General features: G+C 41.9%; 1 protein-coding gene across 6 annotated transcripts in view; it reads left to right on the forward strand.

Annotated features, from left to right (window-relative positions):
- The window catches only part of LOC146174189 (receptor-type tyrosine-protein phosphatase H-like), a 165,925-nt gene that overhangs the window by 127,869 nt on the left and 21,968 nt on the right, over nt 1-16,088 (forward strand). For 4 of the 6 annotated variants that reach the window (XM_084584377.1, XM_084584375.1, XM_084584376.1 and 1 more), the window contains exons 22-26: nt 8,149-8,230; nt 10,996-11,086; nt 14,225-14,301; nt 15,041-15,175; nt 15,766-15,885. In XM_084584377.1, coding sequence (XP_084440503.1) covers nt 8,149-8,230; nt 10,996-11,086; nt 14,225-14,301; nt 15,041-15,175; nt 15,766-15,885 — 505 coding nt within the window. Of the gene's footprint in view, nt 1-8,148; nt 8,231-10,995; nt 11,087-14,224; nt 14,302-15,040; nt 15,176-15,765; nt 15,886-16,088 lie in introns of those variants that run through there. The other 2 variants (XR_014702078.1, XR_014702079.1) reach the window with 2 other exon arrangements.

Raw genomic sequence — 16,088 nt, forward strand, 5'->3', positions numbered from 1 at the left:
TGTTTTTCAGTCCACTGCATTTGAAGAAACTAGAGTGGGACTACAGCCGTTACTGAGGCCAAAGTCCTTGAATGCTGAGGCGTATGGGTAACATCGAAGCAAGATGCGGGATAGGAAATACGAAAAATCAAACAGAATCAATGTTCATGAAATCTGATGGCGTTAAGCAACAACAGCCGCTGATTTTATCCTCTTTGATTATTTCATGCATTCGCATTTCTAAATTTTCAAACCAAAGCCGCCGCATCAAATGCAAACTGCTGTATTAATAATGGCCAAAGGATGGCGAAGGTGAGTTCTAAGTATGCTTTCTTATGATCGAAGAACACACATCGCATGTGATGGGGAGTGAGTGAGTGATTGAGTGACGGGGAATGAATGAGAATTCTACTTCTAAAGAAAAGCTTGATTTTTCATAATCTTTTGAACCTAATTTTACTTGGGCCTCAAGAGGCTGATGGCCCTTCGGAGAGTTGAGGATGATAGGCTGCTGGCGGTAGGCAGTTGCGTAAGCGGCTGTTATTTATCTGTAGGTCATTCCATGCCTGAAGCGCACAAGTTGTTGCTTGACTTTGTAAACGTTTTTTTCGTATATACTATGTAACATTGTTCTGAATTGTGCAAAGCGGCTTGCCCTTGTATATTTAGAAGCTTTTTCCTGTCTTGTCACAGTTACTTATTTTTCCCGTGAGCCTATAAATAGCTCAAATGATAGCTTGCACGGGTCAAATATTTTACGTTATTTTTAAAGTGATTTGAAAATAATGCCTATGAATCGTGCTCTATCGTGATCAAGAAATATTTCGTAGAAGTGTATTTCCGTTGTTAAAGCTTTTCGGTTCTAGTCCAAAATAGAAAATGCAAAATGCAACATTACACTGAAACAGGCTCTTACTTAAGAAACGAGATACGCGTCTATAGACTCGTAAGCAAAAATGTATGTTATTTTTATCACTAAGAAATGCTTGAACGTGTTTTTCTTTCTTCGTGTGTGTAATTCCGCTCCTTAGCCAAAAAGAAAAAAGCCAGGGACAGGCGGCTCACTTGTCTAGGCTGGTATGCGAGTGACTGCGCTCATACACTGATAACTCGTAGCTAGGTGTAAACCACATTCGAGGTACCGTTTAAAATCTTTATGTTCCATCATACTAAATGCGGAAAACTTTTTGTTATGTAAAAAAAAAAAAAAAAAAACTTGTGCAGTAAATTATTTCAGACGCAAATAGCATGCCTCTTGGCTTCAAGAGACCAAAGACTGTTCTAAGGGTAGGAAATTTACAGAAAAAATAGCATTCACAGTAACAGTGCCAAGTAAATATGTTTAGGCTGTGAAACTGGTATATCATGTAGGAAATATGTGGGGGCCCAGATAGAAGAAATAGACGAATATTGTGCGCCCTTCTTTATGTGGAGCGTGTTTTTGAATGCTTTAGTTAGCAAGTGACCGTTTGCTGTCTTGAGGGCGGGTGTTGTCCTTCTTACCAGGCTATTGCTTGCTCTCATAGATAAGGTTTTGCATTATGCACGCGAATATTACAATGGTAAGAAAAATCTTTTGCTATACAGTGTTCTCCGGGGAATGGATAACAAATGATGACTCACACAATCGGAGTCACTCTAATAGCAGGCAAACGCAGCGGGTGAGGGTGACGAAGAAGGTAAAAACGTCAGCTTGGGCAGAGACAGTATGAATTCGAGGAGAGAATAGTTTAGACGATGTTGTCAAAGACAGCTAATTGAGAGGCGTTTATAAGAAGGGGTTTTTTTTCCGCAAATACGTTCGCACTACTTAAATTGATTTTAACTCTGAAGATGATGTGGGATGAACCCTAAGAAAATGATGAAGAGCCTACCAAGCGCACTGCCTTCACGTGAGGTTTTACTGAGCATATAATGATCGAGTGATATAACAATCAATATAATAATCGAATGAGGTCACTCGATCACTATTTACTTTTAAGGAAGTTATGTTAGAAGGCTGTAGCGAATTAAGTATGCGACTGACTCACTCTCGAGATTTGCTCTTAGCGTTATACCGCTATAGCGCTTAAATCCTCTTCATGTACAGACTCCCGTACAGAACGGCTGACGCTGCTACCTTGAAACGTGATTCCTGCATGAGTATCAAACATTATGAAAGGAATTAAATGAAAAGATACCATGCGATGTTATTTGTCCAAGGTAGCCTAACCTACTTCATCTTACACAAATTGTTCTGCACCTCACCACCGTTTTTTGGTGCGCCACTACTTCTATATTTAGCCTCCAGCTAAAAAGTTCCCTTGTTCCCTTTCGCAAACGTATTCTATCTCCTAATGACACTACTGGGCAATAAAAGATTGAAACTCTGAAAAAGATGCGATGACAAGCTGTGATTCCGAAGATATTTGTCGCATCTAAGCAGTGCACTAGGAAGCGCCGAGCATTATATCTATCAATATACCTTATTTCTTGCTTTTGTGTCTTTGGGCCTTAAATCGCAGTACCGCTCAAATATTTTGTTGCGAGTTTTCAGATCACCACATGAACCTTTATTATTTCAGGGCTACAGACTTGCCGTGATCCCTACTAATAAAGTTAGCTGTTATTAAGGCCTTTCTATTCCGTATGATATTATATTAAGCCATAAAGCATGGTGGACGTTAAGGGCTCCCTTGAAAAGACAGCGATATTACAGACTATACGAAATAAGAATTCGAAGACTCTTTAGGCCTTAATCAAATGTGACATGCAAAAGTGACTGCAAATGATCTATTTTTAGATTTCATTCAAAACTGCCTCCAGACTGTGTTAGCCAGGGCAGGTGTAATGGAAGGTTACATCATTGTACAGTGGGATGAAAAGTACAAACAAATAGACGAAGAAGCCTGCACATAACATGCAATAACTTATTACGTTACGTAGCAGAAAGTACGCGTAAAGTAAGCATAACGAGGAGACTACGCTTGTAAAAACAGAGCACGCGGGATAAAAAAAACTCTGGAGTTTTCGAGCACACCCCGTAACTCAAACTCCCTTTGAATTCCAATGTCATCTTTAGAAAAAATGAAACTGGCATGCTTTTGTTAGGAAGCGAAGATTCAAGATTGTCGCGTTCTATTTCCTGCTTGGTGGAGGCTTTGTCCCCATCATGGATCACTGCCTTGTCGTGGCGGAGGGGCTTGCGAAACTCGATGAAGTCGTGAGCTCTGCTGTGTAGGGCCACCCAAGATAGACAGGTCACGGCAGAGAGTTCTGACAAAATGTGATTCACTGGAGAAGGTAATGGCAACCCACTCCAGTATTTCCTGCCAAGAAAACCCTATGGCCAGTCACAATACCATTAATGATATGGCGCCGGAAGATGAGCCCCCCCCCCCCCCCCCCCCGGTTGGAAGGAGTGCCACATATTATTGGGGATGAACAAAGGGCGATTCCTAGTAGCTACAGGACGAATGAAGCGGCTGCGCTAAAGCCAAAAGGACGCTCAGTTGTGGATGTGTCGGGAAGTGACCGGAAAGTCCGATGTTGCAAGGAGATATATCACATAGCAACATGGAAAGTAAGATCTATGACGCAAGGTAAACTGGATGTCGTCAAGCGAGACATGGACAGATTGAACATTGATATCTTGGGTATCAGCGAGCTCAAGTGGACCGGAATGCGAAAGTGAGATCTATGACGCAAGGTAAACTGGATGTCGTCAAGCGAGACATGGACAGATTGAACATTGATATCTTGGGTATCAGCGAGCTCAAGTGGACCGGAATGGGAAAATTTAACTCCTTCGACCATTATGTCTTTTATTGTGGGCACGAATCCAAGAGAAGGAATGGGGTCGCTCTCATTGTAAACAGAAGAATGGGCTAAGCAGTGCTAGGGTACAACCCCAAAAATGACCGAATGGTTTCACTTCGGATCCAAGGTCACCCTTTCAACATAACAGTTATCCAAGTCTATGCACCGACCACTACTGCTGAAGAAGCTGACGTTGAGAGATTTTATACGGACCTGCAATGCCTTTTAGACCGCACCCCATCATCAGACGTCGTTTTTCACATAGGAGACTGGAATGCTAAGGTCGGGAGTGAAGAAATATCCGGAATTACAGGCAAGTTCGGTCTTGGTGAGCCAAATGAAGCTGGGCAGAGGCTAGTAGAGTTTTGTCAAGAAAACAACCTGACCATAGCGAATACTCATTTTCAACAGCACAAGAGGCGCCTGTACACATGGACTTCACCGGACGGTCTGTACAGGAATCAGATCGATTATATTCTTTGCCGGCAGAGATAGAGAAGCACTATACAAGCAGTAAAAACAAGGCCTGGGGCCGATTGTGGCACCAATCATCAGCTTCTTGTTGCCAAAATTAAGCTTCGATTGAGGCAACCCAGAAAACTAGAAGTCTTTTCAGGTATGATCAGGATCAAATTCCATTAGAATAAGCTGTGAAAGTGAGGAATCCATTTCAAGAATTAGGTCTAGAAGACAAAGAGCCCGAAGATATGTTGACTGATGTTCGTGATATAATACACGAAGTTGCTACTAAGGTAGTTCCAAAACAAAAGAAATGCAAGAAAGCAAACTGGTTATCTGAAGAGGCTTTTCAAATAGCTGAGGAAAGGAGGATGGCAAAGTTATGGGGGAAAGAGAAAGATACAACGTTCTCAATGCGGATTTTCAGAAAATAGCTAGGAGAGATAAGAATGCCTTCCTGAACATACAGTGCCAAGCAGTTGAGGACAACAGCCAATTAAGGAACACAGGAGCTCTGTATAAGACAGTCAAAGATATCAAAGGAAGCTTTCGTGCTAAGCTGGGCGTGATAAAGGACAAATGAAGCAAGGACCTCTCTGAAGCCTCAGAGATAAACAAGAGGTGGCAGGAATACACAGAAGAACTGTACAAGAAGGACCCGAATGTGCAAACCCAACATAAGACGGTTGTGATTACTGACCTCGAGCCGGCCATCCTGAAGAGTGAAGTTGAATGGGCCTTAGCCATCCTTGCCTAGAAAAAAGCTAGCGGATTTGATGGCATTCCAGCTGAGTTGCTTCAAAACCTCAACCATGATGCTGTTAACATTCTGCATACATTATGTCAGAAGATTTGGACAACTCTGCAGTGGCCACAGGATTGGAGGAGGTCAGTTTAGATCCCTATTGCTAAGAAAGGCAGTGCCAAAGATTGTTCCAACTACCGCATGATCGCGCTAATTTCGCATGCTAGCAAGGTGATGTTGAAAATCCTCCAAGGTAGGCTGCAGCAGTATGTGGATCGGGAGCTTCCGGACGTGTAAGCTTTGTTTCGAAAGGGCAGAGGAACTAGGGACCAAATTGCCAACCTTCGCTGGATCATGGAAAAAGCAAGAGAGTTCCAGAAACCCATCTACTTCTGCTTTATTGATTATGCGAAAGCGTTTGACTGCGTAGATCACAGCAGATTGTGGCAAGCTCTCCAAGAGATGGGAGTTTCAATTCACCTCATCTGTCTCCTCAGCAACCTGTATGAAGGGCAAGAGGCCACGGTCAGAACTGGGCATGGTCTTACTGATTGGTTTCCAATTAAGAAAGGAGTGAGGCAAGGCTGCATACTGTCGCCCTGCCTATTTAACCTATAATCAGAGTGCATCATGAGGAAGGCCGGTCTGGACGAGTCTTCAGCTGGAGTGAAGATTGCTGGAAAATGTATCAACAACCTTAGATATGCGGATGATACCACTTTAATAGCAGAAAGTGATGTGGAACTCAAGAGACTTCTCATGCGCGTACAAGATGAAAGTGAGAAGTTTGGGCTTAAACTGAATATTAAAAAGACAAAGATCATGGCGTCTTGCCCTACCAAGTCCTGGAGAATCAAGATACAAGAAGTGGAAGCGGTGACAGATTTTCTCTTCTTGGGCTCCAAGATTACCTCGGAAGGAAACTGCAGCCATGAAATTAGGAGACGTCTGCTTCTGGGAAAAAGAGCAATGGTTAGCCTTCGCAGCCTAGTAAAGAGCAGAGACATCAGACTGCCAACCAGGATTGATATAACTCGTGCTATGGTCTTTCCTGTTGTGATGCATGGATGCGAGAGTTGGACTGTGAAAAAGGCTGACCGCCGAAGAATTGACGCGTTTGAATTGTGGTGATGGCGAAGACTCTTGAGAGTTCCTTGAACTGCCAGAAGATGAAATCAGTCGATATTGTCGACCATAAACCCTGACTGCTCATTGGAGGGTCAAATTCTAAAGTTAAAGCTCAGCTACTTTGGTCATCTGATTAGAAGAGAGGAGTCGCTGGAGAAAGATTTGATGTTGGAAAAGGTTGAGGGTCTCCGGAGAAGGGGCAGGCAGCGAACGCGATGGTTAGATGGCATCCTCGAGGCACTGCAGATGAAGTTATGTGATGTTAGGAAGATAGTGAGAGACCGGAAAGCGTGGCGTGACATGGTCCATAGGGTCACGAAGAGTCGTACACGACTGAACGACTGAACTGAACTGAGAGGCTTTGTGGTGTGACGTTGTAAGTGATGTTAATATTTATTTTTATTTTGTTATCATCCTTAAGCAATTCAACTTGAGCCAGAAGTGTCTGGACCGCCTCCACAGGATTGTGGGAGAAACGAGTGTTTTATAGCCGTGGAGGAGGGATTTGTTTTTGCGGCGCTTTATGCAGCCTAATACCCCTTCCACACGGAAAATATTTTCATTCATATCGCACCGCATTTCTTCAGTTGAATGTCATTTTGTCCAACTTCTGCCGCACGACGAATACTGATGCCATTTGTAAATGATGCCAACTGCTATAGATAGACAAATGTTGGTTCTCCTTCAATATGTTTCGAAAATGACTGCCTTGTGAACGAAAGCAGCCTATAAACTTATATTCATGTCTTGAATGCCTCGTAACCAAGCTGTTGATTACCACTATCCGTTACGAAGTTGGCGGCTTTGTCGGCGGTGTTTGTTTAGTACGGAAGGTGTGCGCGTGTGTGTCCGGTTGGCAAAAGCGCACGAATTTATCACTTAAAACAACCTACACTTTGCATAAAAACAGTCTCAAAAGAAACGCATAAAACAGGTCGTGTCTAGTGTACCATCAGATTGGAATTTTCGAGTGTTGCCCGAGAGCGCAGCCTCGCCGAGTCCCGACTCCACAATATCGTTTGGGCGTCGTAAATTCCCGTCGAAAACAGCCCACCCGCCCCAAGCCTAATCATGAAGGCAGTCTACAAATTCACAACACTTGCAACACCGGACACCGCGAGCTTACCGCAACGTTGCTGTCCGCAAGAGCGCCTGACTACAACACTCTGGCTGTGTTCTACACCCTAGTGGTAACCAAGCCAAAACGGTGTCGCATCGGAGCCTCAGTGGACGGCGCTTCGGAAATAGTGCATTCCCTATTAGTTGAACTGCCTTGCTACAAATTCAATTGTTTTGCAAACTTTTCCACACTAAACGGAAGGCGTAATTTTGGCGACGCCATTGGAACGGAGCTAGAGTACAAGATCGGTTGAGATGCGTCAAATCTGTGGCAGCTGCAAGGGGGGAGGTGAGGAGTGATTTGCTTGTGTTGCAGTTATCACTCTTACCAGAAACTTGTTATAAATCAGTCATTCTCAGCGGAAAGTATTTTGTGAGACTTCATTATCCAAGTGCGTATCATTTAAGATCAAGATTTTAGCATGCTTTTCTAACGGTGGCGGGGCGGAGCCGACGGATTGCGACAAGTATAACTGTAGCCGCCGAAGCTGAATGTCAGCGTGGGGGGGGGGGGGGGTCTTTAAATGTCATTTGGCATTTTCGTGCATCGTGAAATATAATGATTCTCTACAAACGTATAGGGACACAAAACTATTAAAATGCTTGTGGAATTTTTGTAGGTCATTTGGGGTTTATATTCTCACTTAGTGTCTGATGATGAGAAAACACATTTCCTCCTTGATCGCATTCGAATGAGTTACTGAAACTCATTTTTTGTAGAATTTTTTGTACTGCGCGGATGAGTTGACTTTTCTGTAACGTTTGCGGCTTTCCTGCCCCCTAGCAGAAGCCAGCTGCTACAAAGCTAAAGAACATTATCCCGTAAAACAATGCGAAGAGCGTGCCTTTAAAATACTTGGACCGTTCAGGAAGATTGTGGTTTTTCTCACGTGAAATAACTTTATTCTCCTGCTGTGCAGGCCGATACCGAAGACAGAATTCAAGGAATACCTGGAGGTGATGCTGAAAGACTCTGGCTACAGATTCGCCGACGAATATGAGGTACCTGGCGGGTTTACAAGCGCAGAAACTGGCTCTAGAAGACTGTGGTGTACCGATAAGTGCTAATTGAACAAAACGTTTTAAGGACTACTACGATGCTCCCTAATTCGCAGCATGAACGCAGCTATTTTAGTGTTGTTGCGATATATTGAGGCAAAAATTTTGACAGAAGCTTGTGTGTATCTATGTGCAGTCATAAAGCACTCTTTATTTTACTCCCGAGTGAAGCACAATTCTCAGAAGTGGGAGAACAGTCATAAGTGAGCGTTGTCGAGCTCGCGGCTCTTCTTTCTCCTTTTTTGAGAAATTCTGTTTGGTTCGTGACTCTGTTGTGGCTCTCTTTGTCTCGGTTACACCGCCAACGATACCAAGGCAATGCGACGGAATCCTCTAAACGGGCTCATAACTCTTCTACTGACGCCCGCAATAACTGTGTCGAACACCGCAAGAAAACAGATCACAATCATAATGCTTATAGATTTTGGGAACCACCGTCATATTGAGCCTATTTCAATTGGTTTGGGTGAGCAGCTAAAAGTAAAGTTATGGAGTACTCGGAGGCCTACGTAGTATATTCATAGCGAAGAATATTTTATTTCAAGTAGCGGCAATTGTTGAATTCAGCCTTATTCAGCTAGCACTTCACGCGTTTTCATCGAGACATGTATGTTTTGAATAAAAAATTGAAACGTAAAAGGGGGGGGGGGGGGGGGGGCAGGCCCGCGTTGGGCACAGGGTGGGCCCTATGATACCTCAGTTGCTCTCTGCGTCGCATTAGCTCCTGTCACTTTTTTTTTGTTATTTTATGTTGGTTTTTGTTTCGGGAGTGCACTGTGAATTCTGACTTAGTCGGCCGAACTTTACCGGCAACTCTTGCTATGCGAACACTAGAAATGCATTATCAATGTGGAAACAATTCTTTCTTGTAACTGGTTCTTCGCTTGCAATCCCACCGCAGTTTACGCAGTATACATGCAGTACAGATGTAATTAGGAAGCCTACGTTATAAATTCCTAAACTTAAGATTACTTCTGATATAGTCAATTATCTCACAGAATGTGTCTTTACGATAAGCAAAAATATGTTACCTACAAGGTTTTAGTGATCTGGAGACCTTTATAGTTTCGTCATTTGTGGAACATAGCCTCAAATAATCATTAAAAATAGTGGCAACATAATCTTTCTTATGACCTGGGTCAAATTTCATGCAATCTGTACAATAAGAGAGAAAAAAAAGTCATAATTGTAACAGTGCAAACTACAAGAACTCGTCCTGCGTCCCTCCTTTTCTTCTTTGCTTTGCTTTTGTGCGCTGCTTCTGCTATGAACGTCTACCAACTCTTCCAATTTAACGTTTTGATGAAGAAACGAAAGTTTTTACTGTCAGGCAATCAGCTGCGCAGAAGAATGCTCATTGTACTGGACTCTTGTTGAGTTCACGTAACCAAATGTACTGCTCATTCTCAGGAAATAACGCGTTTTATGCAGTGGAGAAAAGGCGTGGCTTTTACATGGGTATTGCCATGTTTAGCTGACAGGAAGAAAAAACGGAAATAAAGTGATTCAAGGTGAAACGAAGAAGTATCAGGGGAGAGCTTCTTGACGATCCCTCGTTCATTTCACTTCAGGAACTTCATTCACACTATTTTGTTGTTTTTTGTTTTATTCAGGATTGGCCCAACTAGCTCGAAAACGTTCTACTGGAATACCTTTCTTTCCTCTCTTTTTAACATTATATCTACCGGGTATTCAACGCTACTGTTAAAAGTTTTCTACGCGCACGCGTGCTATTTTTAGGAGGTTGCACTTAGCGGTTCTGCGGCCTTCTTTTGCACTGTACTCTGTGATCGAAGTGTCCAATAAATAACCGTCTTGCGCAGCACAACTGAGGCTCGTGCTCACCGCCAGCTCTATGGATTGGCCTTTCGTCACGACATTTCTCCCCATTTCATAAACGTGGATTAGATGAACGGCACATTTCTGTGTTCTGATACGTTTCAGATGAATTTGATGACACTAAAGCTATACCGAAGTGCAGTCTTTATTCATCCTACTTTCGAAAATAAATGCCATCTAGCAATGTCATAACCTTTAGCTGCTGATATGCACATGAGTGTACACATAGCAATAAAAACAAAACAGGCTGCAGTTTTAAAATTCTTGAGAATATAAAGACAGGCTGTATATATATACATTGGTTTACAGGAATTATAAAATATTTATTTATTTTATGAATCGATAGTAGTGGTGTGATTTAAAACCTTGTAGTTGGATATGACATGAAAATCTGCTTGCCTGCATAGGAAAGCCGCTAAAACCAAAATCATGTTCCTGGATCGAGGCTTTGAAAGTCATAGCTCTGATACCGCAAACAATCAAAAATTGAAGAAGAATGAAGTAAAAGAAAATCACTCAAACTGCGAAACAATGGAGCGAACATAACCTCTCTTTCTGCAGGCTCGTGCATTCTTCCAATAAGTGGCCTGCACTGAAAGGTGCTACTAGGGCTCCATACAAATGGTTTGTGAAAGTGAAAAAAGAAATTCCTGAAATTAGAACTTCAAAAATCTCAGTGCACGTAGCTTTCCTCCAGTTCCGCAAGAAAATTTCAAAAGTTACCCCTCAGATCTGCGACAGTTGAATCTGTCTTGCAGTACTACACTTGAAATAAAAAATATTTGTTCTGAAACAAGGCATGTGCAAAAAAAAAAAAGGTTTAATCCCTACCCCTATACTGAGGTAAATTATTTTTTTCTCGGTTTCAGAGGCTCGTTGAGCTCAGCCCCCAGTACCCTTCAGATGTGGCAAGAAATCCGGCGAATAGCAAGAAAAACCGCTTCACCAACATCCATCCATGTAAGTGCGCACAGTACTGCACCTAGTGTCGAAAGTTCTTGTAACGAAATTCACAGCATTAAATAGAAAAAATGCGATGCAGAGGTAAATTACTATGCGAATATAATTCCGCGCTCCTTACACACGTCTCTGGGAAGTGTTAATGCCAGAATAATACAAAATCATGCTATTCCAGTGACACAAAGCATTTTTAATTGACTGCGCTCATTATATATAATAATCTTCGTTGAAAGTTTTCTATGATATGAATATTACTCTGGATTGCTGTAAAACTGCAGGAAACCAAAAACTTACAGAGAAATAACGAGATAAAACCTTAACTGTGGACATCTTGCTACTTAAGTTCCGGAACTGCTCTCCTTCCAGAAAACTAAAGTGGGTCACAAAGAAACTTTTCACTGCTGTAAAAAAGAAAGACAAAAACGATAAGCGCTGCCTGCAGTGGAATTTCATTTAACAACAGACAGCGCTAGTTCTGATTTGTCAGTTTCAGAAATACAATCATAGAATTCTTCCCTTCTTCCCTCGTCCATGACACTAGATCAGGGCCTACATACGTATAATAAAATCACAGTGATAAGGAGGAACTACACATTAGCATCCAGCCAAGCGCAGCCATACGCAAAAAAAGGAAAGCTATACAGCTTTCTCAGAATCTTCGTAGTCAAATAAAAATTTATTCTGCTCTTGGGGCTGAACCCGGTACCATTGACTTTCCGCGTGGGTTCGCTCTACCAACTGAGCTAATGAGGTCGCTAAGCACACCCAATGGTAGGGCGAGAGCGAACTGACGAATAACTTGAAGTGGGTGTCGATAGAATATTTGATTAAAATCCCAGTGATGTCAGAATGCGCAGACAAAACGCCGGCCTTGACTGCTATCGTTCGCGTTTTGAGGATCAAGTGACTCTCACAGAGCATGAAGTGAGCGTTTAGCTGGGGAGTTGAAAGGAGTCTTTCAAAGAAACGCTTCTTTTTCCTGTCTTCTGAAGCAGTACCTATTCGATTAGGTCGACTCTTGTTGCGCTAATAGGAAGGTCATACCTGCTAAATCCATCGAAATGCTTAAAGAGGCCTAGTGTGGTGCTATTTAAAGTGGCATATTCTAGACTGCAGTTTTTTTTTTGTGTGTGTGTGAAACGAACATAGAAGCAAAAGTTACATTTTTAAATGTTAGCGCAAGAAATTAAATTGAATTGGTGCATGATGTTTGCACCCAGTTATTGGCGAGCTTTTTCCCAGTAGCCGGATATAAAGCCGCAAAATAGAAATGAAATAAGCTACAGTGCATGATGCTACTTGAGAGCGCGAAGGAGCGTTTCAAAAATAAAACTGTGGGTTAACATATAGAGCCATGGACGCGGCAGTGTATTTCGGAAGCGCTAGGAAACTTCCGCATTTCTGGACATGTTTTTGCCGGAAATAATCTAAGTTGAGTTAATTTGTCTGAATGATATTTGCTTTGCGCATTGAAAGCTTTACTGTAAACTAGTTGCCCGCCGACATCAAGCGTTATCGGGCGGTTTCGTTAGAATTCAGCACTCCGCATCTGCGAGCCCTCGATTATTTTTCTCTGCGAAAAGCTATATATATTAGTAACCAGTAATGCCTCTAAAATCACAACTCGCAGCGCGTTCTCTAATCGAGGTTTTCGTGCAAAATCTAAACTAGAAGCCGGGTAATGGTCCTTTATGTGGACCATTCTGCTTCATTTTTTAAAATTAAACTTATCTCCATTTAGCACGGATGTCCAAGCTTTCCAGATAACCTTCTGCAAATAGGGTTGCAATGCGCTGCGGCCGTGTTCCACTGTTTACATTTCACATTTTGAAATTCTTTTCCCCGTGCAGTAATTACATGACTGTAACTTGAGCTGCGCTTAAAAAGCTGCCAATAGTCGCGCTGAGGGAAGACAGCAACTGAACCTGTTTTTATAATGCCGCTGCCGAATGCCAGTACACTGCGTCTTGTAAGGACGAAATTTATTGACAGTATCTAAGAAGAATTAAAATATAATCACTTGTGGTGTATGTGTTGCGTATCATATCGTGGTCAGACTACACTGTTTGGTTTATAGCTATCTATATGACATCATGCCGCGTGCAACAACTTGCTGGTGTACAGAAAACGTAACACAATGGAAACCAAGAATGGATATACAACAAAGCGTTTGTTCTGACATTGTAGACGTACTAAATGAAGACATGCATTTCTCTTTATTAGTGGCATGAAATCTAATTGAGATCCAGATTGAATACACATAGGCTGGCAATATAATGTGTTCACGATTCAACCTATGGGCTCTTGGGGGGGATGGAGTAGATTCTCAGAAAAGGCAATCTCAGTCAGGAGCAGTAAGCGTAGGACGGCTTCATAAAATTAAGAAGTACATGGAAATGAAGTTAGCGCAGCTGACGGAGGGCTGTCAATTGTCGGCATATAAAAAATCGTTTTGTGTGTCAGGAAATAAATTAGTCGTATGATGATGATGGCAGTCGTGGTGGCCACCTGCAATCGGTATATGGGCTAATTAAGCCTTCTCTCTGTTTTCTTATTTTATTGAAGAATTTATGTCTGTGGAGTCGAGCTTGTAGCCTGACGCATGCGTTTTGCGATCAAGTTTTTTTTTACACCAAAATCAACACATTGCTTCAGGCTGGTTTTGTTATACGGTCGCAAAATTCCGGTCTTCCGGTACCTGGAGTGTAGTTTTAATTTAAAGAATGTAAACATATATATAGCATTTATTGCACACCAAACATTTCGCTATTAGGTACGTCACGCGCCAATAAACATGATCAGTTTATTAAGTACATCCGGAAAAAAGTATTCGATGCTCCAGCGTACGTTCAGATGAAATTTCATATGGTAATGTAGCCGCCATGATAATTGATTACATTGTGGCACACGAAAATTCAGGATGTCATTAGTGCGCCCTTGAGCAATGCTGGCTCTGTGTTTCTATATCGTTGACTATAAACCCTTAAGCAATGTTTGTTGCCGGACGAGTTGGTTGATCATCATGAAAAAACCAGCGCTGGCAGACGAAGGACGAGTAGAAGGAAGACAAAGATTACATTTATTTAGCCTTTTGCTTAGATTCGCGCTGTGACAACTCCGTATTTTTTACCTGCGCAGTCGACAAGTCGAGGGTGCCTTTGTCAGTACTGGGCGAGGACGAACAGACATCGTACATAAACGCCAGCTTTGTGAAGGTAAGTTTGGAAGGCTGCAGCCAAACGCGGTAATCTCACAGGACACCGTCTACAGCATATAAAAGTGAAGAAAATCTATTGATTTGATTGCCTTGCAGGAACAAGCTTCATTAGAGAGTGCATAAGTTGAAAAATCTTCTTAGTATGAAAACGTATAAGCACCACTTATATCTTGTCACTTAAATATTTATTTACAAACCAGCAGCCAGATGTTAAGAGGACTGTTATTTAATAATGTCTCATTGTTGTCATAAGCCTATCAGCCACAGGCCCGGGCTGAACGGCAATCATATACTATTATATTTACTGGTCAAATTTAACTGATCGCTTAGCGTGAATGTTAAAGTGTGGGCCTTCAATCCGGGCTTTAAATAAAAGCAAGGATTTGTGTTTCGTATACATCTATTTAAATGGTCTTTATTTTGCAAGTTTGTTCAAATTTTCCGCTGTGACATTTATTTGATGACCCTTTGAAATCATTTAGTACTAGCGTTTTCAATGTATTATAGAATTTTATTTCACCTCACTATATTCTGATTAACTTAGCATTCATTTGTCTTCCATATTTTAATGCGCGCACCTTATCTTGTCTCGAAAACTACTAGAACTGAGCTAACCGGGAATGCACAGTACATCATACCGCATCAGCTTGTAATAAAAGCTGAAGAGCCGAAAAAGTGATCCTTACCTGACCTTGTTATTTCTGAAAAAAAAAAAAAACATTATTTTTATAATTCAGGGCTGCAACTCTGACCGAGAATACATCGCCGCTCAGGGCCCCAACTCACTCACCGTCAATGACTTCTGGCGAATGATCTGGGAGCACGATGTGAAGACCATCATCATGCTAACTCAATTCGTCGAAGCAAACAAGGTGTGCTTCCCCTGATTCACGCTGCGATGACATGCCTGCCTAGACGTATGCAACTGCAGAGGCACACCGGTGCATGCATCTAGACCTATTGTAACAAGAACCGCATACTACTGTGCTTAGCTTTGACCAGCTTCTATTGCTGAACAAAGCGATACATATTTGGGTCTGCTTTACTTGCCACCGTCAACTGTACAAACTATTTTTAGCTCAACGTTTTATCCAAATTTGGACGACATGTACTTCGCTAATTACGTCCCTTCTTGATCGAAATAAAGAAAATTCAATTCAAGTGAAAAAATACTGACCAAAATACATGTTAGGAAAAAATTACAATTCAGATGTTATGCAGATGCGAGGAAGTTTGGTGCTCAAAATTTGGGAGGCTTAAAACTTACTGTAAGCATGTTCGAAATCATAAGCCTAATACTTGGAATATCCGAGTAATCAAGAAAATATTTTAAATTTGCTGGAGTCACTAGTTCATGGGTCTTTCGCCTTCACTGACTGCAGTTTGACGTGTTTACGGAAGCTTCCTTATGACGCCACAGTTTAGAAATAACGCTTGTTTCTTTCTTCTTTTACGCGAACAGAAAAAGTGCGAGAAATACTGGCCTGACGATAACAAGGAGCACGCCTACGGAAGTGTTCTAGTACGCAAGGATACGTCAACCGATTTCAATGACTACACGTTAACGGAATTCAAGATCAAGGTAACGGTTCTAACCCGGTTCGGCCCTTGATGAAGCATTACCTTCATTTCTTAAATCCGATAAAGACTTTCTAATTTTTATATTGTCAGCTAATAAGATGCATAGAACTCTGAACTATATGGGTACATTCAGAAAATGCACATATACAAAAAAAGAACCAGCCGTAGCTCTCGGAGATCTGGGTTCTCATGAGGAATATGTAT

Source organism: Amblyomma maculatum, chromosome 11 (assembly GCF_055883805.1).
Source record: "Amblyomma maculatum isolate TAMU_Amacu chromosome 11, ASM5588380v1, whole genome shotgun sequence".
NCBI classification, from domain to species: Eukaryota; Metazoa; Arthropoda; class Arachnida; order Ixodida; family Ixodidae; genus Amblyomma; species Amblyomma maculatum.